This window comes from Eretmochelys imbricata, chromosome 28, assembly GCF_965152235.1.
Source record: "Eretmochelys imbricata isolate rEreImb1 chromosome 28, rEreImb1.hap1, whole genome shotgun sequence".
In the NCBI taxonomy this organism is placed as follows: domain Eukaryota; kingdom Metazoa; phylum Chordata; order Testudines; family Cheloniidae; genus Eretmochelys; species Eretmochelys imbricata.
In genome coordinates this window covers 6738840-6765314 of record NC_135599.1, presented here as the reverse complement: position 1 = coordinate 6765314, position 26475 = coordinate 6738840, and the positions used below count along the sequence as shown (strand labels likewise).

At 66.1% G+C, this 26475-nt stretch overlaps 1 protein-coding gene across 2 annotated transcripts; it reads left to right on the top strand.

Annotated features, from left to right (window-relative positions):
* The first annotated feature begins 1654 nt into the window (after positions 1-1654).
* LOC144258245 (phosphoribosylformylglycinamidine synthase-like) lies at positions 1655-26475 on the top strand. 2 transcript variants are annotated; one of them, XM_077806660.1, is made up of 29 exons: positions 1655-1787; positions 2993-3128; positions 3389-3494; positions 3881-4067; positions 4436-4541; positions 4939-5079; positions 5293-5417; positions 5823-5951; positions 6730-6861; positions 7345-7473; positions 7852-7925; positions 9291-9447; positions 9578-9639; positions 10216-10377; positions 11982-12101; positions 12444-12575; positions 13971-14201; positions 14877-15057; positions 15581-15664; positions 15900-16055; positions 16313-16432; positions 16766-16911; positions 19028-19238; positions 19458-19549; positions 19642-19756; positions 20498-20656; positions 20762-20914; positions 24140-24499; positions 25785-26475. In XM_077806660.1, exons 1-28 carry the CDS (start codon positions 1655-1657, stop codon positions 24460-24462), a joined length of 4002 nt encoding a protein of 1333 aa, XP_077662786.1. In that variant the 3' UTR covers positions 24463-24499; positions 25785-26475. The 2 variants fall into 2 exon arrangements, with proteins under 2 accessions (XP_077662786.1, XP_077662785.1); XM_077806659.1 differs by lacking the exon at positions 25785-26475 and having other exon boundaries at positions 24140-24927.

The following is a 26475-nucleotide window of genomic DNA, read 5'->3' as shown; positions in this document are numbered from 1 at the left end:
GGAGACGCCGTGACCCCCCCCCCATTCCGGGTATCGGGGAGACGCCGTGACCCCCCCCATTCCGGGTATCGGGGAGACGCCGTGACCCCCCCATTCCGGGTACAGGGGAGACGCCGTGACCCCCCCATTCCGGGTATCGGGGAGACGCCGTGACCCCCCCCCATTCCGGGTACAGGGGAGACGCCGTGACCCCCCCATTCCGGGTATAGGGGAGATGCCGTGACCCCCCCCCCAGCCTGGGTATAGGGGAGACGCCGTGACCCCCCCCCATTCCGGGTATCGGGGAGACGCCGTGACCCCCCCGTTCCGGGTATCGGGGAGACGCCGTGACCCCCCCATTCCGGGTACAGGGGAGACGCCGTGACCCCCCCCCCCGGTCCGGGTCTAGGGGAGACACCGTGACCCCCCCATTCCGGGTATCGGGGAGACGCCGTGACCCCCCCATTCCGGGTACAGGGGAGACGCCGTGGCCATGCTGTGGGGAGGGATTTCGGGGGGGCCCCTCCGGCCGGGGGGGGTGGGGGGGCTGATCGCAAAGGCCGCCGCGCTGCTCCCCGCGCCCAGCGGGGGGGCGGAGTCACGGGGGAGCCCCGCCCCCGGCCCCGGGGAGCCCCGCCCCCGGCCCCGCCCCCGGCCCGACGACACAGCGGCGGGAAAACGGGGTTTGGTTCCATGAGGTCGGTTGGCCGCGCGGGGGGGCAAAGGGGGCGCTGGGGGCGGTTTGTGGGGGCGCGGGGGGTCTCTGTGGGGGAGCGCTGTGGGGGGGTCTCTGTGAGGGGTGTGTGGGGGAGCTCTGTGGGTGGTGTGGGGGGGCGCTGTGGGGGTTACAGTGGGGGTCTCTGTGGGTGGTGTGGGGGGGGCGCTGTGTGGGGGTCTCTGTGAGGGGTGTGGGGGGGGCGCTGTGGGTGGTGTGGGGGGTGTATGGGGGGCTCTGTGGGGTGGGCGATGTGGGGGGGTCTCTGTGGGGGGGTGTGTGGGGGAGCTCTGTGGGTGGTGTGGGGGGGCGCTGTGGGGGTTACAGTGGGGGTCTCTGTGAGGGGTGTAGGGGGGCGCTGGGGGCGGTTTGTGGGGGCGCGGGAGGGTGTGGGGGGTCTCTGTGGGTGGTGTGGGGGGGGCGCTGTGGGGGGGTCTCTATGGGGGGCGCTGTGGGGGGTCTCTGGGTGGTGTATGGGGGGGCGCTGTGGGTGGTGTGGGGGGGCACTGTGTGGCTGTGTAGGGGTCCTGTGGGGGTTACAGTGGGGGGTCTCTGTGGGTGGTGTGGGGGGGCGCAGTGGGGGGTGTATGGGGGAGCGCTGTGGGTGGTGTGGGGGGTGCAGTGGGGGGTGTATGGGGGAGCGGTGTGGGGGGGCGCAGTGGGGGGTGTATGGGGGGCGCAGTGGGGGGTGTGGGGGGTGTATGGGGGAGCGCTGTGGGGGGTGTGGGGGGGCGCAGTGGGGGGTGTATGGGGGAGCGCTGTGGGGGGTGTATGGGGGAGCGCTGTGGGTGGTGTGGGGGGGTGCAGTGGGGGGTGTATGGGGGGGTGCAGTGGGGGGTGTATGGGGGAGCGCTGTCGGTGGTGTGGGGGGGCGCTGTGGGGGGTGTATGGGGGGGCACAGTGGGGGGTGCCCTCTGGCTGGACACTGACCCTGTTCTCCCCCCCCCACAGGACCCCGCCATGGCGGTGCTGCACTACTTCCAGCGCCCCGGGGTGGAGGGTGTCCCTGTCTCCCTGCTGCGCTCGGCCCAGGCGGTGCTGGGGGGCGTCCGCGCCCTGTACAGGGAGCTGTGCTACAGCGTCAGCTGGACAGGTACGGGCGGGGGGGGCAACGAGGCTTCTTGGAGCAGCTGGTCCTGGAACCCCCAAAGGGTGGGGCCCGTCCGAAGAGCGGCCAGGCTGGGTCAGAGCCAAAGGTGCGTCCAGCCCAGCGTCCTGTCTTCCGACAGCGGCCAGAGCCTGGCGCCCCCGGGGGAGTGGACGGGGCAGGGCCATGATCCAATGGTCCACCCCCCTCTCCCGGAAAGCAGCAGCCCCTCGGTGCACTCCCAGCTGCTCCTCTGCCTCTCCCTGCCTGGGGCAGCTCGTGGCTCAGCTGCTCAGCAGGGAGGGAGCCCAAACACATCCTGTAATTGAGCAATCTGGGGGGGCACGTAGCCCCGCATGCCCCGCCGCCCCCCACGCTTCAGCTGCGAGAAGGACCACCGGCTCGGTTCAGTGGCCAAGGCGGTCGGGTCGGTGTCTTGTCGACGAAGCCCAGTACTAGTGCCCTGGCTCTGTGGTGACAAGTGCACTAACCCAGCTGTGCCCCCGACAATGGTACCAGCTCAGTCCGGACACTGTCCCCTCGGCTGGACAAAGAGGCCGTTCCGGTGACTTCGGTACAAACAAGTTACGCATTTCGCTCCAGATGTTGTTAGTTGCCACCCTTCTCCTCGTACCTGCTGCTTTGAACAAACCATTCTCCTGTCAGCCCCCCCTTATCTTCGGAGGGGGTTGCCGTGTCCCTGTCCCGTCTCTTAGGAATGTGTTTACGTCGCTCCTTGAGAACTCTGGGTGTTCTTGTTCCATCCTCTCTGGTCAGGCCTGTGCTTTCTTGGATAGCCAATGCCTAGTGTGGTGTTGTTTTGCCAAGGCCCGGCCTCCTCTGGTTCACAGCCTTTGGGTCACACTGTTAGTTAAGCCCAGGGCTCCAGCAAGGCCTAAAGTGGGTGACTGAGCATCAAAATGGCAGGTGAATTTCAGTGTTGATAAATGCAAAGTAATGCACGCTGGAAAACATCACCCCAACTCTGCACACAAAATGACGGGGTCTAAATTAGCTGTTACCACTCAAGAAAGAGATCGCGGAGCCATTGTGGCAAGTTCTCTGAAAACATCCCCTCGACGTGCCGTCAAAAAGCAAACAGAACGTTAGGAACAGAAGTGGGCATCATGTCCCATGGGGGCTCCCCTAGCTGGCAGGACCCCTCAGCCCCATTGCCTGCTGGGTATCACAGCCCCATTTCTCCCCTGCAGGTGCGTCGCCCCCCAATCCCCAGGAGACCCAGCTGCTGCACTGGCTCTTCGGCTGCCCCTTTGAATCCGGAGACGTTGCCACGGAGTCCTTCCTGTGCCCAGGGCCCACCGACCTGCTGGTGGAGATCGGGCCACGGTGCGTCTCAGGGCTCAGCAGGGGGCTCCGTGCCTTGGGGGCCGGGAGTTGAATCGGGGGTGCTGTGCCGCAGGGAGCGGGCCAGGGGCTCAGTAAGGGGTGCTCTCCCCTGGCAGACAGGGCTGGCCCCAGTGAGGGCTAGGGGGCGCTGTGCCGCAGGGAGCGGGGTGAGAGGCTTAGTGGAGGGTGCTGTGGAGTGGAGGGGCAGCTGTGGGGCTGGGGCTGTGTCTCCCGGGACTGTTAACCCTTTCCTGGCGCAGGCTGAACTTCTCCACGGCGTTCTCCACCAACGTGGTGTCCGTGTGCCGGGCCGCGGGGCTGGGCTGTGTTGACCGTGTCGAGTGCTCCCGCCGCTACCTGCTGCAGGTGAGGGGGGATGTGGGACCCCTGGGAACGGAGGGGATGACCCCTGGGGGATGGGTGGGGAGGCCTGCAGGTGGGGAGGTTCCGGCATTGTGGGGTTAATGGGGCTCTGGGGTGGGAGGCAGTTTCTGGGCCGCTTGCTCCCCCCCCCCGATGCCCAGATCTACAGGTGGGGGTACGGGGGGGCTTGGTCTGTCTGTCTCCCCTTCCTGCTCCTGGTGATGGGGGTGATCCTTGTTCTCGGCCCCCCTCCACCCCCAGTGCCTATCCACAGTGGGGAGGGGCAGGAGGTTCCTGTTATCACCATCTCGGGGCGGGCGCTGGGTCCCCTTTCTCACCCAAGGGGAGGAGAGACAGCTCCCCATTCTCACCCCCATCCTCCCTGGCAGTGTGCCCGACACCCCGCACCCCCTGAGGAGGCCGCCCTGGTGGCGATGCTCAGTGACCGGATGACGGAGCAGCGCTATGAGGAGCCAATCCGCAGCTTCGCCGTGGCCACCCGCCCTGCCCCCACCTGGCATGTGGATGTGTTGGGGGGGGGCCGCACCGAGCTGGAGCGAGCCAACCAGGAGCTGGGTATGGGAGGTGGGGGTGCTGAGTACCTGGACTAATGGGGGTGGTTGGGTATCATGGGAGTCAAGCTTGGGGGGCTGGGCATGGGGAGCTGGGTGTGGCGGGGGGGTGGGGAGCGGCTGAGCACACTGCAGAGGTTGGGGTGGGGCGTGTGGGGGGGAGGAGATGGACACCCAGGGGTTGAAGCTGGGACTCTGCAAGATGAATGACTGGGGTGGGGTGAGAGCTGTGGCTGACGCAATGTCCCAAGCAGCCTGGGTTCGAGCCCCCCGATGTCCTGTGGGGGGAGGGTTCTGCCCACCACGGAGAGAGCTGGGGGTCAAAGGTCTCTGCCCGCCCCCCATTCCACCCTAACCCCCTTTCCCCCGCAGGCCTGGCCTTCGACTCCTGGGACCTGGATTTCTACACTGAGCTCTTCAAGAAATTCGGGCGCAACCCGACCAGCGTGGAGTGCTTCGACCTGGCCCAGTCCAACAGGTACCGGCACCGAGTCCCCCCAGCCAGCCAGTCCCCTGCCCTGGGTCCGGATGGGAGCCGGTGCCCCCTCGAGGGGAGACGCCCCATGTCCCATTCCCAGCACCTCTGAGCCAGCCAGTCCCCTGAGCCAGCCAGTCCCCTGCCCTGGGTCCGGATGGGAGCCGGCGCCCCCTCGAGGGGAGAGGCCCCATGTCCCATTCCCAGCACCTCTGAGCCAGCCAGTCCCTGGCCTGCGGCTGGATCGGAGTCAACATCCCCTAGAGGAGACAGGCCCCGTGCCCCATTCCCTGCCCCTCTGGCCAGCCAGTCCCTGCCCTGGGGCCGAATGGGAGCCACGCCCATCTAGAGGGAAAGGCCCCTAATGTGCCTGTCTCACCCCCCCATCCCTGCCCCCCAGCGAGCACAGCCGACACTGGTTCTTCAAAGGGCGCCTCCTGGTGGACGGGAAGGAGGTCTCGGAGTCGCTGTTCGAGTCCATCATGCGGACCCAGGAGAAGAGCAACCCCAACAACGTCATCAAGTTCTCGGACAACAGCAGGTGCCTGCCTGGGACCCCCATCCGTGGGGATGGGAATGGGGCTCGAGCTCATGGCCAGGGTTGGATTCAAACTCTCACTTCCTCTGGGCTAGGGATGGGGGTGGGGCTTTGTGGCTGGTGGCCATGGCTGGGATGCTCTCCCCCCGCCCCCTTGGGGCAGGGATGGGGGTGGGGCTCCATGGCTGACGGCCGTGGCTGGTTCTCCCCCCGCAGTGCCATCCGGGGCAGGGCCGTGTGTTCCCTGTGGCCCCGCGACCCATCCCGCCCCAGCCGCTTCGAGAAGAGAAAGTCGACCCGGCATGTCATCTTCACTGCAGAGACCCACAACTTCCCCACGGGTCAGTGCGGGGGGCAGGAGGGCTGTGTGTGTGTGTGCAGGGGAATATATATGTATGGGGGGCTTCTATCCATGGGGTGGTGTGGGGGCGTGGCCAGGGGGTTGTGTGGCAGTCTGCAGGGGGGACATTGGGGGAAATCCCTGGGGGACAGAGTGAATGTGGGGGGGGTGAGAGGGTGTCAATGGGTCAGGGGTCTGTGGGGGGGGCGGGTGGCAGTACATGGGGTTATGGGCTGTGGAGGGGTGGATGCTACACGCGTTCCCTGCTCTCCGTGCGCATGCCCCAGGCCATGAGGTGCAGGGGCCTCCTGTGTGGGGCAGCTGTGGGCCTGGCACTCTGGGGTGTGTGTTTTGGGGGGTACCTAGGAGGGGTGTCTCCTCGCTCTCACCCCCGTGTGCTCCCCAGGGGTGGCCCCATTCAGCGGCGCCGCAACGGGAACAGGCGGGCGGATCCGGGACGTGCAGTGCACAGGGCGTGGGGCCCACGTCATCGCCGGCACGGCGGGGTACAGCTTCGGAAACCTGCACATCCCTGGTGAGAGTAGGGGGGCCCCACTTCCCCCCAGCCACAGCCCCCCTCCACCACCTCCTCCTCCCCTTCCTCTGCCAGGCCCTGGGACCCCTTCCTCAGGCCCACCCTGCCCCCAACCTAAGTCACGGGGCCCTCCTGCCCCTGGGACCAGGCCCCAGGACACTCTTCCCCCAAACCGTGAGCCCCTCCTCCACCTGGCCATGAGCCACAGGACCCTCCACTTCCCACCCTTGGACCTCCCTTGACCTCATCTTCACACCCCAGATAACGAGACACTCCCCGCCCCGCCCCCCCGCCTGCGTGCCTAGCCATAGCCGCCCTCCTCTGTGCCTAGCCTGCTCCCCAAGGGCTGCGACCGGAGCGTACCCGGGACCTGCATGGCTCTGCCACAGTGCCTGGCTTTCCATGCTCCCTGCACCCACCCCAGGGTCACCTGGCTTGCGGGGGGGTCTGTTTGCTGACTCAGAAGGATTCACACACACCCCCCCCATCAATCTCCTTCTAACCCTGCGGTTGTGAGGCAGGGTCTTCCCTGGGTTACTCCCCACCCCCTCCGTCTCCCCTCCCGCCGTCCCCATGGGGCACTGCCTGCTGGGCTCCCTGCTCTGGTCCTGGTCCCGGTCCCAGGGCGCTGCGGCTCGTCCAGTCCCCGGCTTCGCCTGGGTTCAGAAGACGTCCTTCCTGCCGCCAGCTGAGCTGTCCGGCTGCCTTTTGCGCCCCTTGGGGTTGGGGAGCCTGGCATCCAGGCTGGCACCCCCTGACCGTCTCTCCCTGCCCCCAGGCTACCCTATGCCCTGGGAGGACCCGGCATTGCCCTACCCCAGGAACTACGCCCATCCCCTGCACGTGGCCCTCAGGGCCAGCGATGGGGCCTCTGACTACGGCAATAAGTTTGGGGAACCTGTCCTGGCTGGTGAGTGTTGGAGGGGCCGTTCTGGGGGCTTGTGGGGACCCATCCTGGCGGGTGGGGGCTGAGCTGAATCTTCACAGGGGCCTGTTCCCGAGAGTCACCCCATCAGCTGCCCTGTTGCTCCCCCCTAAGAAGGGGCACCTGCCTGTCCCTCGCCCGCCCTTCTGGGGCGGCCAGGAGGCTGTGGGTTCTAGTCTGTCCTTCGATGGTTGGGGACGCGGCGGGCTTGGGGAGCGCCTGGCAGGGAGGATGTGCCTGGCTCTGGGGTGGGGTTGGGGAGCGCCTGGCAGGGGGGACGCATCCGGCTCTAGGGCGGCCTTGGGGAACACTGGGCAGCAGAGGAAGGGGATGCGTCTTGCTCTGGTGGGGGGGATATAACAACCTGAGCAGGAGAAATGCCAAGCACTAAAGGGCTGTGGTGCCCAGTGGGGAGAGGCTGGAGGGGTGTCTCTGCTCTAACCCCCGCGCCCCGCCAATCTCGGGCAGGGTTCGCCCGTTCCTTCGGCCAGCAGCTCCCCAACGGGCAGCGGCGCGAATGGATCAAGCCCATCATGTTCAGCGGGGGGATCGGCGCCATGGAGGACATTCATGTGCACAAGGAGCCCCCCGAGCCTGGTAAGTACCCCCCCACTCTGTGCCACTCCCTGGCAAACCCCCTCTGCCCCCTCCCCCCACATAGTGCAGTTCCCCCACAGCCTAAGAACCTCCCTGCCCTGCCTCCCCCAGATCTAGGGTGACCAGATGTCCCGATTTTCTAGGGACCGTCCTGATTTTTGGGGGCTTTTTCTTATATAGGCTCCTATTACCCCTCACCCCCATCCCAATTTTTCACACTTGCTGTCTGGTCACCCTACCCAGACCCCACGTTGACTGGGAGCAGCCATCTGGCCCCAGGGCTTCCCCCTCTTTGCGAAGGGGGGTGAGGGAGAGGCAGCGCCTTGCCATGGGGCTGGGGTGGGTTTTGTGGGGTCTTACTATTCGCTCTCCCTCCAGGGATGCAGGTGGTGAAAGTGGGGGGCCCTGTGTACCGGATCGGAGTTGGGGGGAGTTCAGCCTCCTCCATCCAGGTGAGTGAGGAGGTGACCTGGGGGGCAGGGACGGGGGGTTTCCCTGTGGGCGCTGGGGGGATGGAGGGTCAGTAGAGCCCCACCCACTGCCCATACTGCTCGACTTACATCCCTGACATGACTCCCCCTATTTTACCCCCCAGGGACACCCGCCCACTGCCCCCATACAGCCCTGCCCCCTTGTCACCCCCCCACAAGCCACAGTGCAGCCTACTTGGCCCCCTCCCACAGTGGGGCCTGCCCCCCTCAGCTCTGGCCCTGTGTTACCCCCACCCTGCCACATACCCCCTCCAACAGTGGGGCCCATGCAGTCCTCACCCACCATGTCTGTAGTGGGGCCTCCCCGGCCTCCTATCCCTATGTGACCCCCAGGATGCCCCCAACTCACTTCCCAACGAGGCCCACAGTCCTCTGTGTCCAGCACTGCCTGGGCAGTGCCCCACATGCTCCCCCCAGCCTGAGAGCAGGGGCATTGGGGCTGTGTTCGATTGAGCCCTGTCCCCCCCAGAAGCAGGGGGACAATACCGGCGTGCTGGATTTGGGGGTGCTGCTGGGAGGATTAGGCTTGGGGGGGTTGAGGCTTGTCACGGAGTCCCTGGGCGATGCTCTGGAACTGCTCCCCATGAAGCCGGGCAGGACTCTGGGGCAGTCGCCTTTCTGGGAGCAGCCTGTCTGCAGGACACACAGCTCACCCGGCTCCACCTTTCTGGGTCTGACCTCGGAGCATTCAGCCTCCTCTGCCCCTCCGTGCGCTTCCCACAGCCAGTCCGCTCAGGCAGGGCTCCTGGGGAAGCCAGAGGGTCCTGCCCCCCAACTCCGCAGTCAGACGGGACTCTCAGCCAGCCAGTAAAACAGAAGGTTTATTAGACGACAGGAACATGGTTTAACACAGAGCTTGTAGGTGCAGAGAACAGGACCCCTCAGCTGGGTCCATTTTGGGGGCAGTGAGCCAGACAACCCCGTCTGCCCTTCACTGCATGTCCCCAGCCAGCCCCAAACTGAAAAACCCTCCAGCCCCCCCTGCTCTGGGGTTTGTCCCTGTCCCCGGCCAGGAGGTCACCGGATTCCTTTGTTCTCCAGCCCTTTAGCTCTCACCTTGCCGGGGGGAGGGGCCCAGGCCATCAGTGGCCAGGAAACAGGGTGTCGGCCATTCCTTGTGTCCAGACCCCTGCCCACACCTGCCCTCTAGGGCTCTGCAGTGATCCTACACCCTTACCCCATCCCCTAGATACTTAAGAACCGCCTAGGGGAAACTGAGGCACCCCCACACTATTCAGAGGAAACATTAAGAACAGTCCCACTTCGTCACAAGGCTGTATCAGAAGATTTGTATCAGGTGACTCCCCCCCCCCCATCTCCCGTCAGGTGCAGGGTGACAACGCCAGCGACCTGGATTTCGGGGCGGTGCAGCGGGGGGACCCCGAGATGGAGCAGAAGATGAACCGGGTGCTGCGGGGCTGCGTGGAGACAGGGAAGGCCAACCCCATCTGCAGCCTCCACGACCAGGGGGCCGGGGGCAACGGTGAGGGGGGGCAGGGCCGGGGGGGGGGCAGTGGTTCCAGGGTGGTGGGGTGGGGGATCAGTGCCTGGGTGGGGCGTAGTGGGGGGGCCCAGTGCCCCAGCAGTGGGTGACTCTTCCTGTCTCGCTCCAGGGAACGTGCTGAAGGAGCTGAGTGACCCAGCCGGGGCTGTGATCTACGCCAGCCGTTTCCAGGTATGTGGGGACCCCCTACCCCTCTGCCCCCCACGCCAACTGCTCCCAGGTGTGTGGGGACCCCCTCCCCTCCCAGCCTGCCCCATCATACCAGCCACTCCCAGGTGTGTGGGCCTGTCCCAGTTTCAGGGTAGCTGGGCGTGACCCCATGGCTCCTCCACTCCATAGTAGGGGTGGGGCTACAACCCCCCGCAAAGTACCAGGAGTCTCCCCTCTCTGAGGCTGGGCCCAGCCGTAGCCCCCCCATCCCCAATATTCAGTTCAATATTCGACTCACCCCCATGGGGCTGGCTGCAACCCTGCCCCCAGCAGTGCTGTGGTGTGGGGCTGCCAAGCAGGGATGCTCCCGGCCCCCCGCTGGCGGCTCCAGGGTGTGTGGGACCCCTGATTTCCCCCCAGCCCCCGGCCTCACCATAGGGCTGCTCTCAGCCCCTGACCCCACCCCTGTCCATCACTCCTGAGTATGTGGGACCCCCCACATCCCTCCCCCTCTGGCCCCTTCTGGGTGTGTGGGACCCTGCGCCAGGCCTCCAACCTCCTCCCCTCCCCCCTCCCTGACACCCATGTACCTCCCAGCTGGGTGACCCCACGCTGAGCGTGCTGGAGATCTGGGGGGCCGAGTACCAGGAGTCCAACGCCCTCCTGCTGCGCCCCACCGATGCCGCGCTGCTGCAACACCTGGGCCAGCGCGAACGCTGCCCCGTGAACGTCGTGGGCACCATCGCCGGGGACGGACGGGTACGGGCGCCGGTGTGGGGGAGCCGGGCCAGGGCTGTGGCTGGCGGGGCGGCTGGGGGCACCGGGCCGAGGGACGGGCAGCCGGGAGCTGCATGTGATGATGACTTGAGCCTAGGGACAGGCAGCTGAGGGGGGACTGGCACGTGGGAGTGTCACGGAGTGTGGGGCAGTCAGGCCCCTGCACCCCCCACTTCCTGCCATTCACTCTGCCTCTCAGCCAGCCAGGAACACAGAAGGTTTATTAGCCGACAGGATCACAGCCCAAGCCAGAGCTTGTAGGTACAGACCTGGGTTCTGGGCCTCCCACCACCTAACCTCACTCCCCTTCCTGCTGCCTCACCCAGCCACCCCCCCAGCCCCTCCTCCAGCCTCTGTCCAGTTCCCCGGGCAGAAGAGGTCACCTGGGCTCAGGTTACGAAGGGCAGCCGCCAGCCTTTACCTGCTGGCCGTCCAGTGTCGTCCCTCAGGGAAGTCCCCCACTTCTTTCCCATCCCCATCTCGTATTGGTGCAGCATCCCAGGGAAACGGAGGCACGCCCCGGGTTAGCAGAAGACAGTAAACTAGTAAAACTCCCATGCACCGTTACCAGGTTAATACTCCCCACTCCATGGGGCCCGGGGCCAGGACTTGAGTCTGGGGGAGGGGCGGCCTGGTGTGAGCTGAGCCTGGGGGATCACTGGGATTCATGTGTGGGAAAGGGGGGGGCCAGGCCTGAGTCCAGGAGTGTGGGGGGAAGCAGGGCCTGGACTGGCACTGGTGGGAGGGGGTTGGGCTGTGGGGGAGGTGGGGCCAGGACTCTTGTGGGGAAGGGTGGGCTGAGCCCCGGGGAGGGGGAGCTTGCACCGGGCAGACGGGACACACGGGCTACTGGAGGGGTGTCGGTTCTGTGGGGCAGCAGGGCACGGGTGGCTAGGCCTGATGGGGTTCGTGGGGGGGAGGTGCTCGGACTGCAGGGGTAGGGTGGTAGGGCTCATACGTGGGGAGTGGCTCACATGGGGAGACAGGGCATCAGGGCTCAGTGGGTGGGGACTAATCGTGGGGCCCTGGGTCATTGGGGGATTTGTGCATGCGGGGTTTGAGCCAGGGGCATGGGGGTGAGGATGGGTCTCTAGGCGTGCAGGGCTGGGTCTCTGGAGCGGTGCCGGGGGTGGGGTTGGCTGGGACTGGGGAGGGGCACTGGGGGGCTCTGTGGAGAGGAAAGGGGGGTGTAGCACAAAGGCTGGGATGGGGACCCTGGTAGCAGAGATGGGGCCTGGAGGTGGGGAGAAGGGGGTGCCGACACTGGAGAGGGCGGGGTGGGCATGGGCTGGTTGGGGTAAGAGGGGGTTGGCAGTGGGGCGGGCCGCCTTCCCCAGGGTGTCCCCTCCGGTTGGAGAACCCTTGGCCAGGCAGCTGCCCCGGCCCCGCCCCAGCCTCTCATTCCAGCCCCTTGGGCAAAGCCCAAACGCTCAGCCCAGGGGAAGGAAGCAGGCATCTCTGCGGGGTTGGAGGGTGGGGTGCTAACCGCTGGGCCCCCTGGCCCTCCACACCCCAGCGCACCGGGGCATAGATTGGGGGGGCTGTGACTCGTCACTGACACCCCCCCATGGGTTACCCCCCCTCAGATTGTGCTGGTGGACGACCTGGAGGCCCCAGTGACGGACGTGTCGCCAGTGAAGCCCAGTGGGAAGAAGACGCCGGTCGACCTGCAGCTGGAGTGGGTGCTGGGCAAGATGCCACAAAAGGTACGGGGGGGGCCCTGGGGTCGCACCCACAGATCCCCCCAGACTGCCCCCCCACGGCGCCCCATCTGGGAGAGGCTGGGGCTGAAGGAGCCAGCAGCTCCCCCAACAGACGGCACCCCCAGCCTCTCCCCTACGGCGCCCCCTTCTGGGAGAAGCCGGGGCCGGAGTAGCGGGGAGCTCCCCCCATAGACAGTGCCCCCACCCTGTCCCCCCACGGCGTTCCCTGCTGAGAGAGGCCAGGGCTGGAGTAGTCGGGAGCTTCCCCCATAGACAGTGCCCCCCGCTTGCTCCCCACAGCGTCCCCTGCTGGATTAACTCATGAATGTCCCATCTTTTCTCCAGGAATTTGTCTTGTCCCACAACAGCCCAGCCCTCCACCGCCTGTGCCTGCCCCCTGGGCTGAGTGTGGGGGACGCCCTGGAGCGGGTCCTGCGGCTGCCAGCCGTGGCCAGCAAACGCTACCTGACCAACAAGGTACCCTGCCCCCCCCCCCCCGAGGGTGTGACCCAAGTGAGCTCGTGACGATTCAGAGGGTAGTGCCCCCAACCCTGTGGAACGATGCTGGTTCGGGCGGGACCCAACCGAGAGTGCCAACTCAGGGCAAATTGCTTAGCTGGGCAGTTACAGCCCCAGGCTGGGGTTTCTGGGCACACCAAGGCAAAGACAGCCAGCCAGCCAGAGAGGACTTTGGTTTTACCCCACTGGCTAACCACAAGTCACACAAGCAATTCCCCTAGACACTCCAGTTTCCCAGTATCCCCCCCAGTGCCACTCGTCATGGGGACAGATGGTTATGAAAACCAATACTCCAGTAAAAGAAAAAAGGTTCCCTCGATCCCAAAGGACCAAGCCCCAGACCCAGGTCAATGTACAAATCAGATCTTACCCACAAATCACGCTGTGGCCAATCCTTTAGAATCTAAAATCTAAAGGTTTATTCATAAAAGGAAACAAGATAGAGATGAGAGCCAGAATTGGTTACATGGACTCAATTCCATCCAGTCATGGCCAAGTTCTTGGTTCAGGCTTGTAGCAGGGATGGAATAAGCTGCAGGTTCAAATCCCGTCTCTGGAGAACATCCCCAGCTGGGAGGGGCCCTCCAGAGGTCGGAAGCAGAATTGAAGACCAGATGGGGGAGCTGCAACAGCTCTTCATAGTCTCTTGCCGTGTGGTCTCTTTCTTTGTCCCAAAGACAAGCTGTCCAGCCCATGGCCTGGAAACACCTCAGGGGTCAGTCCCTAGGCAGGTCCCTGCCTGCCTGGCTGAGTCCCCAGGCGTGTCTGCCTTCTCTCAGTGGGTCACTCATATCTCTGATGGTCCTTAATGGGCCATCCAGCAGGCTAGGCAGAGCTGACCCCAAACTGTCTGGGGTGTCCCCCAGAAGCAGAGCACAAGTTTGAACTGCAGACAGCACAGAGCCAATATTCATAACTTCAACTACAAAAATGATACACACACACAGATAGCATTATCCTGACCAGCCAACCATCGCCTTCCCGTAGACACCTTACACGACAATCTCTGTACAATATTTGCTGTCCATATAGAACAGTGGTTGCAACAGTGATCTATACGGTTACAGATTATGTCAATAATGTCACACCCTGTCTCTGCCCTCCCATGCCAGAGGGTGAGTGCCTCGTGCCCCCTGGCACTGTATCTCTGCCCCCTGAGTGGCCATATCCCCACACCTCCTGATCCTGTGTGTCTGCCCTCCCGGAGGGGAAAGTGTGCTGCACCCCCTGACCCCACGTCTCTGTTGTTGTCCTGTAGGGGGTAATGCCCCCTGACCCCTAGCCCCAGCTCTCTGCTCCCCCACCTCACCCCAGAGGGGTACTGTTGCCCTGAGCCGTGTGTCCCTGTGGCAGGTGGACCGGTCGGTGACGGGGCTGGTGGCCCAGCAGCAGTGCGTGGGTCCCCTGCACACCCCCTTGGCCGACGTTGCCGTGGTGGCTCTGTCCCCCTTTGAGACGGTGGGGGCAGCCACGGCCCTCGGGGAGCAGCCACTCAAGGGACTGATCGACCCGGGCGCGGGGGCCCGGCTGGCCGTGGGTGAGGCGCTCACCAACCTGGTCTTTGCCCGCGTCACCGACCTGCGGGTGAGTCGCCCTGTGAGCCATGGGGGGTCTGCTTGGGGAGGGGACAGGCTAGGGGGGGCTGAGTGGGGAAGGGCTTGTCTGTGTCTGACATTTTCCCCCCTATGGCTAATCCTCCTCCTCTTGACCCCCCGCCCCCCCTCCCCCCGGATGTGAAGTGCAGTGGGTATTGGAGGTGGAGGGGGCCCATGGGGCTGCGTGTGTGTGCGGGGGGGATTGGGGCTGTATGGGGGTCCCGTGTCTCACCCCGCTTTCTTCCCAGGATATGAAGTGCAACTGGACCTGGCTGGGGGCGGGGGGTATGGGGTTGTGGGCTCATGTGGCTGATTCTCTCCCCCCTTCCCCTCTGGGACGTGAAGTGCAGCAGGAACTGGGGGGGCTGTGGTGCAGTGGGGTGGTTGTGGGGCTGTCAGCGGACCATGGCTGACCCCTCTCTGTCCCCAGGATGTGAAATGCAGTGGGCACTGGTTGTGGGGGCTGTGGGGCGGCCATGGGGCAGTGGGGGGGGGGGAATGGGGCTGTATGGGGGCCCAATGGCTGACCCCCCTCTCCCCCCAGGACGTGAAGTGCAGCGGGAACTGGATGTGGGGGCTGTGGGGCGGTGTGGGGGGGCTATGGGGCAGTGCAGGAGGCATGGGGCTGGCCGGGGCCCCGTGGCTGACCCCCCTCTCCCCCCAGGACGTGAAGTGCAGCGGGAACTGGATGTGGGCGGCCAAGCAGGCGGGCGAGGGCGCGGCGCTGGTGGACGCCTGTAGGGCCATGTGCGCCGTCATGGCCCAGCTGGGGGTGGCCGTGGACGGGGGCAAGGACTCGCTCAGCATGGCGGCCCGCGTGGGCACGGACATCATCATGGCGCCCGGTGAGTGTGGGGGGTGGGCTCTGCCCCTTCGCCCTGCCCCAGCAGCCCCCCATCCCAGATTCTGTGGGCCCCCTCGCTCCGCTGTCTCCAGCCCCCATGAGTCCCCGGGTCCCCCTCTGACAGGCCTCCACCCTCCCTCGTCCCATGCCAGCTACGTAACCTCTCCACGCTCAGCAGGCCGGGCATCTGTCCATAGGGAAACTGAGGCACACCACCAGATGCCTCATCTCCCACAAACCTCCTCTGTTAGAGGGGTGTGCGCACCAGGGCCGCCCCATGTCCATCCCCAAAGCTACTGCCCCATGCCCCCTCTGCCCCCACTGTAGCCAGTCCTCACTCCCCTGTCCACCCCGTAAAGGGTCCCCAATTCATCCCCTGCAGGTGCCCTGGCTTTCTGGCCCCCGGGAATCCCCAATCCCGGCCTTCCAAGCTATCCTGGCCCCCCAGACTGGCTCTTTCCCCCGCTTCCCCACCCCCCTAGGCTAGCTGGACTCCCCACTGACCCCATCCCATCTCCCCACAGGGACATTGGTCGTCTCCGCCTACGCCGTGTGTCCGGACATCACGGCCACCGTCACACCTGACCTCAAGTGCCCCGATGGCAAAGGTGAGGGGCGGGGGCTGGTTGGCTCAGAGGAGTGGGGAATGGGGCACAGGCTCTTTCCCTTTTAGGGGGCACCAGCTCCCATCTGGCCCCAGGGCACGGACTGGCTGGCTCAGAGGGGTGGGGCATGGGGCCTTTCCCCTCTCGGGGGCGCTGGCTCTGATGTGCCACAGGCCAGGGACTGGCTGGCTCGGGGACCCTGTTGTCTGGCTCTGACCCCATCTCTCTTGCCCTGCAGGGGCCCTACTGTACGTGGAGCTATGCCCCGAGCGGCACCGGCTGGGGGGCAGTGCCCTGGCGCAGTGCTACGCCCAGCTGGGGGATCGCTGCCCAGACCTGGAGAACCCGGACAGCCTGGCAGCCTGCTTCCGCGTCACCCAGCAATTGCTGCAAGGTGTGTCCGTCCGTCTGTCCGTCCCTGCTGGGGGGGGTGAGCCCTGCTCTGGGGGAGGTGTGAGGGGGGCTGGCCACGTGGCCTCCCCATGCCTGGAGGGTGCCCCTGGGGCTGGGGGAGGAGCTGGATGTGGGCACCCCCAGGGTCTGAGGGGCGGGGCTGGGGGGGTGGAGTGAAGCTGGCCTGGGTGCCCCTTGGGGCTGGGGGGGAGCTGGGATGCTGGGGGGGACCTGTCCCACCCGGTGCTGTCCCCCCAGAGTCGGTGGTGAGCGCAGGGCATGACGTGAGTGACGGGGGGCTGGTGACCTGCCTGCTGGAGATGGCCTTCGCCGGGAACTGTGGGCTGCAGGCCGAGCTGGTGGCACCGGGGGCCAGCGGTGAGTGGGGGGCCCTGCCCCGAACCCCACAACCTGGGGGTAAATGGGGGACTTCGCCCCGAACCCGTGTCCCGAGCCCCACAGCCCAGCGGTGAATGGAAAGCCCGACCACAAACCCCCTCCCCAAATCCCCGCCCTGAACCCCATAGCCCGGCGGCGAATGGGGGATCCTGTCCCATAACCCCTCCCCAAACCTCTGTCCTGAGCCCTCCCGTAGCCCAGTGGTGAGAGCCTCGATCCCTCCCCCACAAGGCCAACCTCACCAACCACCTCACACGGCCCCCCCCCCGATCCCCCAGTTCTCCCCCCCAAGCTGACTCCCCTCCCCCCCAGCCCTGGAGGTGCTGTTTGCCGAGGAGCTGGGCCTGGTGCTGGAGGTGCCCAGCGCTGTGGCAGGAGACGTCTGCAGACGGTACGAGGAGGCTGGAGTGCGGTGCCTGCCCATCGGGCACACGGGACCCCTGGGCCCCCAGGCCACGGTGAGTGGGGCTGTGGGTTGGGATTGAGGGGCACCGGAGAGCTGGGGGGAGCAGAGGGCAGGTAGCAGGGGCTGCAGGTCAGGACTGGGGGGCGCTGCAGAGCTGGGGGCGGGCAGGGTTGGGCTGGGCTAGCAGGGGCTGCGGGTCGGGAGTGAGGGGCACCCGGCAGAGCTGGGGGAAGCCCAGGGCTGGGCTAGCAGGGGCTGCGGGTTGGGAGTGAGGGGCACCCAGCAGAGCTGGGGGGGAAGCTCAGGGCTGGGCTAGCAGGGGCTGCGGGTCGGGAGTGCGGGGCACCCGGCAGAGCCGGGGGGAGCCCAGGGCTGGGCTAGCAGGGGCTGCGGGTCGGGAGTGAGGGGGCACCCGGCAGAGCCGGGGGGAAGCCCAGGGCTGGGCTAGCAGGGGCTGCGGGTCGGGAGTGAGGGGCACCCGGCAGAGCTGGGGGGAAGCCCAGGGCTGGGCTAGCAGGGGCTGCGGGTCGGGAGTGCAGGGCACCCGGCAGAGCTGGGGGGAGCCCAGGGCTGGGCTAGCAGAGGCTGCGGGTCGGGAGTGCGGGGCACCCGGCAGAGCTGGGGGGAGCCCAGGGCTGGGCTAGCAGGGGCTGCGGGTCGGGAGTGAGGGGGCACCCGGCAGAGCCGGGGGGAAGCCCAGGGCTGGGCTAGCAGGGGCTGCGGGTCGGGAGTGCGGGGCACCCGGCAGAGCTGGGGGGAAGCCCAGGGCTGGGCTAGCAGGGGCTGCGGGTCGGGAGTGTGGGGCACCCGGCAGAGCTGGGGGAAGCCCAGGGCTGGGCTAGCAGGGGCTGCGGGTCGGGATTGAGGGGCACCCGGCAGAGCTGGGGGGAGCCCAGGGCTGGGCTAGCAGGGGCTGCGGGTCGGGAGTGAGGGGCACCCGGCAGAGCTGGGGGGGAAGCTCAGGGCTGGGCTAGCAGGGGCTGCGGGTCGGGAGTGAGGGGCACCCGGCAGAGCTGGGGGAAGCCCAGGGCTGGGCTAGCAGGGGCTGCGGGTCGGGATTGAGGGGGCACCCGGCAGAGCCGGGGGGAAGCTCAGGGCTGGGCTAGCAGGGGCTGCGGGTCGGGAGTGCGGGGCACCCGGCAGAGCTGGGGGGGAAGCTCAGGGCTGGGCTAGCAGGGGCTGCGGGTCGGGAGTGCGGGGCACCCGGCAGAGCCGGGGGGAAGCCCAGGGCTGGGCTAGCAGGGGCTGCGGGTCGGGAGTGAGGGGCACCCGGCAGAGCTGGGGGGAGCCCAGGGCTGGGCTAGCAGGGGCTGCGGGTCGGGAGTGTGGGGCACCCGGCAGAGCTGGGGGAAGCCCAGGGCTGGGCTAGCAGGGGCTGCGGGTCGGGAGTGAGGGGCACCCGGCAGAGCTGGGGGGAAGCCCAGGGCTGGGCTAGCAGAGGCTGCGGGTCGGGAGTGCGGGGCACCCGGCAGAGCTGGGGGGAGCCCAGGGCTGGGCTAGCAGGGGCTGCGGGTCGGGAGTGCGGGGCACCCGGCAGAGCCGGGGGGAAGCCCAGGGCTGGGCTAGCAGGGGCTGCGGGTTGGGAGTGAGGGGCACCCGGCAGAGCCGGGGGGAAGCTCAGGGCTGGGCTAGCAGGGGCTGCGGGTCGGGATTGAGGGGGCACCCGGCAGAGCCGGGGGGAAGCCCAGGGCTGGGCTAGCAGGGGCTGCGGGTCGGGAGTGAGGGGCACCCGGCAGAGCCGGGGGGAAGCCCAGGGCTGGGCTAGCAGGGGCTGCGGGTCGGGAGTGCGGGGCACCCGGCAGAGCCAGGGGGAGCCCAGGGCTGGGCTAGCAGGGGCTGCGGGTCGGGAGTGAGGGGCACCCGGCAGAGCTGGGGGGAAGCCCAGGGCTGGGCTAGCAGGGGCTGCGGGTCGGGAGTGAGGGGCACCCGGCAGAGCTGGGGGGGAAGCTCAGGGCTGGGCTAGCAGGGGCTGCGGGTCGGGAGTGCGGGGCACCCGGCAGAGCCGGGGGGAAGCTCAGGGCTGGGCTAGCAGGGGCTGCGGGTCGGGATTGAGGGGGCACCCGGCAGAGCCGGGGGGAAGCCCAGGGCTGGGCTAGCAGGGGCTGCGGGTCGGGAGTGCGGGGCACCAGTGCTGCAGTCCCCCGGCCCACCCCCTGCGTGCCCCCTAGGTGTGGCTGCGGGTGAACGGGCAGGAGGAGCTGGTGCGGCCCGTGGGTGACCTGCGCGCCCTCTGGGAGGCCACGAGTGTCCAGCTGGAGCGGCTGCAAGCGTCACCCCACTGCGTGGAGCAGGAGGAGAGGGGGCTGGCACAGCGCCAGGGCCCCAGCTTCACCCTGACCTTCGACCCCAAGATTGAGCCCCCGCTGCTGAGCCAGATGGGTGAGGGCCGGGGCCCCGGGGGGAGGGGCTCACTGGGGGGAGGAGGGGTGTGTGGGAGGGGTGTCCCCAGATCGCTGTGGAGAAAGGAGCTCTCTGGGAGGGAGGGGTGTGTGGGCAGGGGTGTCCCCAGGTCCCCGTGGCAGGAGGGGGGGGGTCTCTGCCAGTGGGGGTGCACTGAGCCCAGCAGGCCCTGGTCTCTAACCCCACCTTTGCCCCCAGCCCAGCCGGGCCCGCGCGTGGCCATCCTGCGCGAGGAGGGCAGCAACGGGGACCGCGAGATGGTGGCAGCCTTCATCATGGCGGGGTTCCAGGTGAGACCTCCCCACCCCCACTCCGAACCCTGGAGTCCTGTCCCCCCCCCCCCCGACTCTAACCCCTCGGCCCCACCTGCCTCTCTCCCCAGGCCTGGGACGTGACCATGCAGGACCTGTACACAGGGGAGGTGACTCTGGAGTCGTTCCGGGGCCTGGTCTTTGTGGGGGGCTTCAGCTACGCGGACGTCCTAGGGTCTGCCAAAGGTGAGACCCCTGCCCGGGACCCAGCCAGTGCCCCCCTCACCTCCCGACCCAGCCAGTGCCCCCCTCACCTCCCGACCCAGCCAGTGCCCTCCTCACCTCGCCCCCCGCCCAGCCAGCGTGTCCACTCCCCTCGCCCCCCGCCCAGCCAGCGTGTCCACTCCCCTTCGCCCCCCGCCCAGCCAGCGTGTCAACTCCCCTCGCCCCCCGCCCAGCCAGCGTGTCCACTCCCCTCGCCCCCCGCCCAGCCAGCGTGTCCACTCCCCTTCGCCCCCCGCCCAGCCAGCGTGTCCACTCCCCTTCGCCCCCCGCCCAGCCAGCGTGTCCACTCCCCTTCGCCCCCCGCCCAGCCAGCGTGTCCACTCCCCTCGCCCCCCGCCCAGCCAGCGTGTCCACTCCCCTCGCCCCCCGCCCAGCCAGCGTGTCCACTCCCCTCGCCCCCCGCCCAGCCAGCGTGTCAACTCCCCTCACCCCCTGCCCAGCCAGCGTGTCTCCCCCACATCCCCCGCCGAGCCAGCGTGTCCACTCCCCTCACCCCCCACCGAGCCAGCGTGTCCCCACCCTGGGGCTAGCTGGAAGCCGGCACCCCCTAGAAGGGACAGGCTCCGAGCCCCGTTCCCCACCCCTCTGAGCCAGCCAGTCCCCGTCGGGGGCCAGGTTGGAGCCAGTGGCCCCTAGAAGGGAAAGGCCCCGCGCCCCATTCCCCCCAGGTGATTGACCCCCAGTGTGCCTTTTTGTCCCCAGGCTGGGCAGCTTCGGTGACCTTCAACCCCCGGGCGCGAGCCCAGTTTGAGGCCTTTCACCGGCGCAGGGACACGTTCAGCCTGGGTGTCTGCAACGGCTGCCAGCTGATGGCGCTGCTGGGCTGGGTGGGGGGCGAGAGCCCCACGAGCGACCCCCCGGGTGAGTGGGGCTGGGGGGAGGGGCCTGTTGGTGGGCTGGAGGGTTTGGGGAGCTGTCTGGGTGGGGGAGTCTAGGGCAGGGCTCACTCAGCCTGTCTGTCCGCAGGTGGGGCCGTCCGTCCCGGGGTGCTGCTGGCCCCCAACATTTCGGGCCGGTTCGAGTCGCGTTTCGTGGCGCTGGCCATCGAGCAGAGCCCAGCGGTGATGCTGCGGGGCATGGCTGGCTCCACCCTGGGAATCTGGGTGGCTCACGGAGAAGGTAACAGCTCTGGGGGGCTGCTCGCTCTGTCCCGTATACACAGCTCCGCGCCCCACCCCAGCGCTGGGTGAGGGGTCCCTGTATAACCAGCCTCTGCGTCCTACCCCAGAGGAGTGGCTGGGGGTCCTTCCCTAATATGGTGGGAGGGGTCCTTGCCCTGGACTCCCCCCCCGTCGGGTGTGTCTCTCCGTCGAGCCATGGTCCTGTGTGTGTTGCTCTCGAGGTGTCCGTGCGCCTGAGACGGGAAGGCTTTTCCCCAGCAGGCTCCGCTGGGCCGTACCTGCCCCCTTCTCCCCCTCAAGCTGCTCCCCAAGAGCGTGGAGCATGGTGCGGCCCGACCGTCTCTCCGGTTCCTTTGCAGCACCCGTGGTCGGAGACGGGTCCTCCAGCCGACGTGGTGGGGGTGGGGGAGGGTAAATTGTTCGTGCTTAACCGTCAGTGGCGGAAAAGCTCCTTTCCGAGCATTGGGGTCCCCTTCAGCAAACGGGGGGCACCTCGAGAGAGGTGCCTCTGGATTGGACTCTGGTGCGACCATTGCTGGGATCCTGGCATCCAGTTCTGGTGCCCTCAGCTCAAGAAGGCCTGAGTCGATTGCAGAGGGGTCAGCGAGGAGCCAGGGGCAGGGTCAGAAAACCTGCCGTAGAAGGAGAGACTCCAGGAGCTTGAGCTCTTCAGCTTGAGAAAGCGACGGTTCTGGGGTGACCTGTCCCCGTGTGTCAGCACCTATCTGGGGAACACACATTGGATAACGGGCGTTTCGGTCTAGCAGCGAAGCTGCTGGGCTGGGGCGCCCGTCTGAACCAGCCTGTAGCCCAAGGTGCCCGGTCCCTACAGAGTCCCGCCTCTCCGCCTTTCAGACCGGCGTGCGGGGCGTGAGGTTGGGCAACGCTGCCTGCCGCCTGCCTGGAACCTTCACCTTCCTGTCATGCTGGACAGCCTGATGCCGACCGCGTCCCTGCTGTGCAGAGAGGCTGTCGGTCTCTAGAACGGGGGCACCGCCCCCGCCTCCCCATCTCGGTGCTGCCCCTTCCGGGGTGCAGCTCACCCTGGCAGAGCCTCTGCAGACGCTTCTCCAGAGACCACGAGCGGGAGCCCCGCCACTCAGCGGTTTGGGGCGTCTCTCACCGAGCTCACGGGCCCTTCTCTGTGAACGAGAAATACCCGACCTCCTGCTCCCAGCAGCCCGAGGCCGGCACTTCAGCGGGGATGCCACGCAGCCGAGGCAGATCTGACCCACCGGCATTCACCAGGTGGCTTCGTCTGCGTCCATCTGCAGCCAGCTCCGACCTCACCTGACCTAGGGCTGAGCCGGGGTCCCCCACCCCACCCCAGCATCTCTCCCCCTGGCAGCGTGGCATTTGGATGGACAGCGGGCTCCGAGACTGGGCAGGAAAATGGAGGAGATTCTCCGGGGGGTACCAGCATCGTCCGCTGCCCCCGAGAGTTCTGCGTTCCCAGCTGCACGGTGCTGGCTCCTCTCTGAAGACGTCAGGATTGTCCCTCAGCTCCAGAAGGGCGTGTGAGGCAGCTCGGCACCTTCCACTGGGCTGCCTGTTCCATCTCTTTCCCAGAGCCTCCCCTCTGGTGTGGAAAGCTCCCCTGACGCGGGATCTCCATGGAGTCCGAGACCGAGGCCCTGGTGGCCGACCCTGCGTGGACGGTCTCCACAGGGATACAGCTTCCCGAAGCCCCTGGGATGCTCTTGGAAGTCCACCTGAAGCAGGTCATCCATCGCCTGGTGTCCTGGGTCCACAGGGTCGGTGCTATGGCCCATTTTTGGAGCGGTCTCTAGGAGGCCTGTCAGTGTGCCAGACGCCCCTAGGGCAAGCCACACCACTTCTCCACCTCCTTAGGCTGGACCCGTGGGCCTTCAGCCCCCCTGCTTCACCCCATGAGCTCCAGTCAGCGAGTCCCACTGAGGGGGGCCGCCCCCGAGGGAGACTTGTCCCTGGATTTGCAGTGACACTCACACAGCGGGGTTTGCTAGCCAGGACACAGCATATGCAAGCCTCCAGGTAGCATCGAGCACTGAAGTTAAAGCATCGTCCATCCTGGTCAGCCCAGAGCCCAGCCAGGCTGTGGTGAACCCCTGGGCTCAAGCTCCGTCTGTCTCTCTGTCTGGCTCTAGCTGAGAGCCCCGACTCCTTCCAGCCCCCGACTCTTATTTTCTCCCCTCCACCAACCTGTCCCGTCCTTTGTTCTCCGGCTGGGGAAATGCTGTGTAGCCTCCCCGAGGAGAGGTGGAGGGGTCCATCTCCCTCTGGGTTGTTGGTAGCTTGGTGTCGCTGTCCGGGCCATTGTATTTGCCGTCATCTTCTGAGATGCTCCATTGATACAGGGGCTAAGGCTCCTACAGCTCGGTGACACCCCCACCTATGTTCCTCAGCCGGTCCCAAGAGCAAACAGCCCTTTCCCACCCCACTGGGTCACAAAGCAGCAAACAGGGGAAACTGAGGCACACAGTGGCTTCCAAAAGATTGCCAAATATTCCAGCTTCGGCACACCTGCCTTCTAGCCAAAGCCACGTGCCACCAGAGAGCTCCACTCTCTGGATGTCTGATGAGCCTTAGTGTCCCCTCTGCAGAGAACGAGACGTAGGAGAGGGGAAGCGAGCTCCTCGTAGAGACTTGCAGTGAATTTCAGGCTGCGTCCTGCCTGCTCGACCCGTCCCTGGACGGTTATGGCAGGTCGGCTCCGGGCTGTCTCTCTTTTGGAGTCTGGTTCCCTGGCTCGTACAGTAGCTGGAGCTCTTGGAGAGGGCGATTCCTGAGTGTGTGTCCCCCCCGCCCGTCCCCCCCGCGGGTCCTTCCCCCAGAGGGTGTTTGCCAAGGAGAAGGAACTGGAGAGCTCTGTGCTCAGGGCCTCGGTCCGGTGCAGGAGGAGAAGGGCGCAGGCGCTGGCCACAGCTAAGGAAAATCCCCCCGTCTCAGCACGTGAAGGGCCTGCCCAGCTCAAGTGGAGCACGTCGGGCTCCGCACAACCGGGAGAACCCCCGTTGCTGTACAGGGCAAGCAACTGGGCTCCCCACTCTCTGCCCTGCTGGCCATCATGACAGTGAGAGAATGTGCGGGGGGCTTTATCTGTCTCCCTCCCGCGCCCTCCCCAGCTCGCATGCGGTTTCACACTCCCGAGGCAACATCGGGGTATGGAGGCGGTGGGCCTGTTGTGGGGGGTGTCCCGCTGGGGCTCTCTGCCCATCTCACCCCTTCTTTTCTCCTGCCCCAGGTCGGATGCGGTTCCGCTCACCCGAGGTGCTGGCTGCAGTGACATCGGGGGGCTTGGCCCCGCTGCGCTACGTGGATGACCAGGGCCAGCCCACCCAGGAGTACCCCCTGAACCCCAACGGCTCCCCGCTGGGCATCGCCGGGCTCTGCTCGCCCGACGGGCGCCATTTGGCCATGATGCCCCACCCTGAGCGCTGCGTCCTGCCCTGGCAGTGGGCCTGGATGCCGCCCGACTGGCGCCGTACCATGGAGGTCTCGCCCTGGCTGCGCATGTTCCAGAACGCCTGCGAGTGGTGCCTGGAGCACCCCGAGTGGGAGTCCTGACTGCGGAGCCCCTCGCCAGCCGGTCTCGTATCCCAAGGTTTGTCCCCGGGCCGGACCGGCACAAAACCCGCCCTGGTTTTATCCGGTGTCGACTGGGGAGGCGGGGCTATTTCAGGAGCACATGACCCCGCCCCCTCCGCCGTGACCTCCTACGCACCGTGCATATGAGGTCATGCTGGTGGGGGCTGGACAGTGCTCTCTTAAAAATGCCCCCTCCTGCAGTGTGACCGTCTGCACCGGGCATGTGGGGTGAGGTCATGTTAGAGGGGGCGGGGTTTGTGTGAGAGAGTTTGAATGGGGGCGGGGTCACATGGGAGGAGGCGGGTCCACACTGTTCCCAGAAGGTCCTTAGCCCTGATCCCCACAGGGCCAGCCACCCCCAGCCTGGAGACCTGTCAGCAGTTCCCCTTCCTGGCCACTGGGGACAGACTTGAGGAGGAACAAAAGCAGGGGTGTGAGGGGTTCAGTGGGGAATAAAGTCGGGGGGGGGGTTGTGGGAGAGGCAGGTTTGGAGAGAACCTGGGGAGGGGTTCATTGGGGGAATTGAGCTGGGCGGCTGGGGGCGAGGACAGGCCCAAGAAGAAGTTGGTGGGGTTTAGTGGTGGGCCTGGTGAGTGGGGAGCGGCTGTCTCAGCAGCCCCTGCTTGCTGGTTAATGGGTCTGGGGGGCTGGAGCCCAGAGGAGAGGGTGGACCTGCGCCCCCACACCAGATCCAGGGAACGGGGTGTGGAACCCCCACAAAGAGGCCACAGATATCTGAAAGGCCTGGGGGAGACTTGGAGGTGAGGAAGAGAGTGAATCAGAGGGGACGGCTGATGGGGCAGAGTTGGGGAGGCCGCTGTAGATCAGGGGTTCTCAAACTGGGGGTCGGGACCCCTCAGGGTGTCGCGAGGTCATTACATGGGGGGTTGTGAGCTATCGGTCTCCCCCCCAAGCCCTGCTTTGCATCCAGCATTGATATTGGCGTTAAATGTATTAAAAAGTGTTTAATTTATTGAGGGGGTTGCACTCCGAGGGTTTGTTCGAGCCCCACTGCTATAGATGATGGTTCATTCCCCACCGTGACAATTCACACAGTCCCTTTTGCTGTCATATCTCCAGCACATCCGTGGTGTAATAATGTGTGTGTGGGGGGGTCAGATCTTCCCTGGGGCACCGGGATACTGGCAGATTCTTTCTTTCCCCACCCTGGAATGAACTCCGCCAACCTCCCTTCCCAGCCTGCCATGAGCTCGCAGCGGCATCCAGAGGGGAGCACATTGCTTCTTGTCACAGCGGGAGGTGGCCCTGACCCCTCTGATTGGTCATTCGTTCCTTTGCAGAGCAGAAAGCTCCCATGGAATTTAATATCCAGCTCGGACACGAGACACAGAGATGCTGCTGCTCGTCAATTTGTGCAAAGGAAAAACTTTTTTCAACTGGACCTTGGCTCCTAGGAAGGGAGAGTGGAAAAGCTCAGAGCTGAGGCTGGGTCTCCTCAGTGGTGGGACTGGCCAGCTGGAGACATCCCTGGGTTGAGATCAAAGGCATCAGAAACTCCTCTGCCAATGACAGCTGATGCATTGAGAACTGCCCAAAGCCAAGCAGAGTTGGACCTTACAAAAGAAATTTAAATCAGGTAAAAGGTTCTGTTGCCATATAAATAAAACCAGGAAGGAGGAAGTGGGACTGCTAAACGCTCGCAGTGCTGCCAATTTAGCGATTTTGTCACTGGCTTTTGGGACTTTTTGGTTTCCCTAGCAAAGAAATAAGTGTCAAAGTGACCCCTGTAAATGCTTCCCCGGTAAGTGGGGCTCAGCTTCGATTCCTTGGTGATTGGGAGGGGGTGAAAATCCAGCTCTAATGGGCAGGGGAGGAGACAGCTGCCCCAAGGGGAAAAGTTATGATCCTTTTCTTGGTAAAAACCAGCAGGCACCACTCGCTGGCTGAGGGTGGTGCAGGAAAAACCATTTCCCAATAGATCTCTGAGCCTGTGGCCACCGCAATGTTACCTGATCAAAGTCCCCCTCCCTG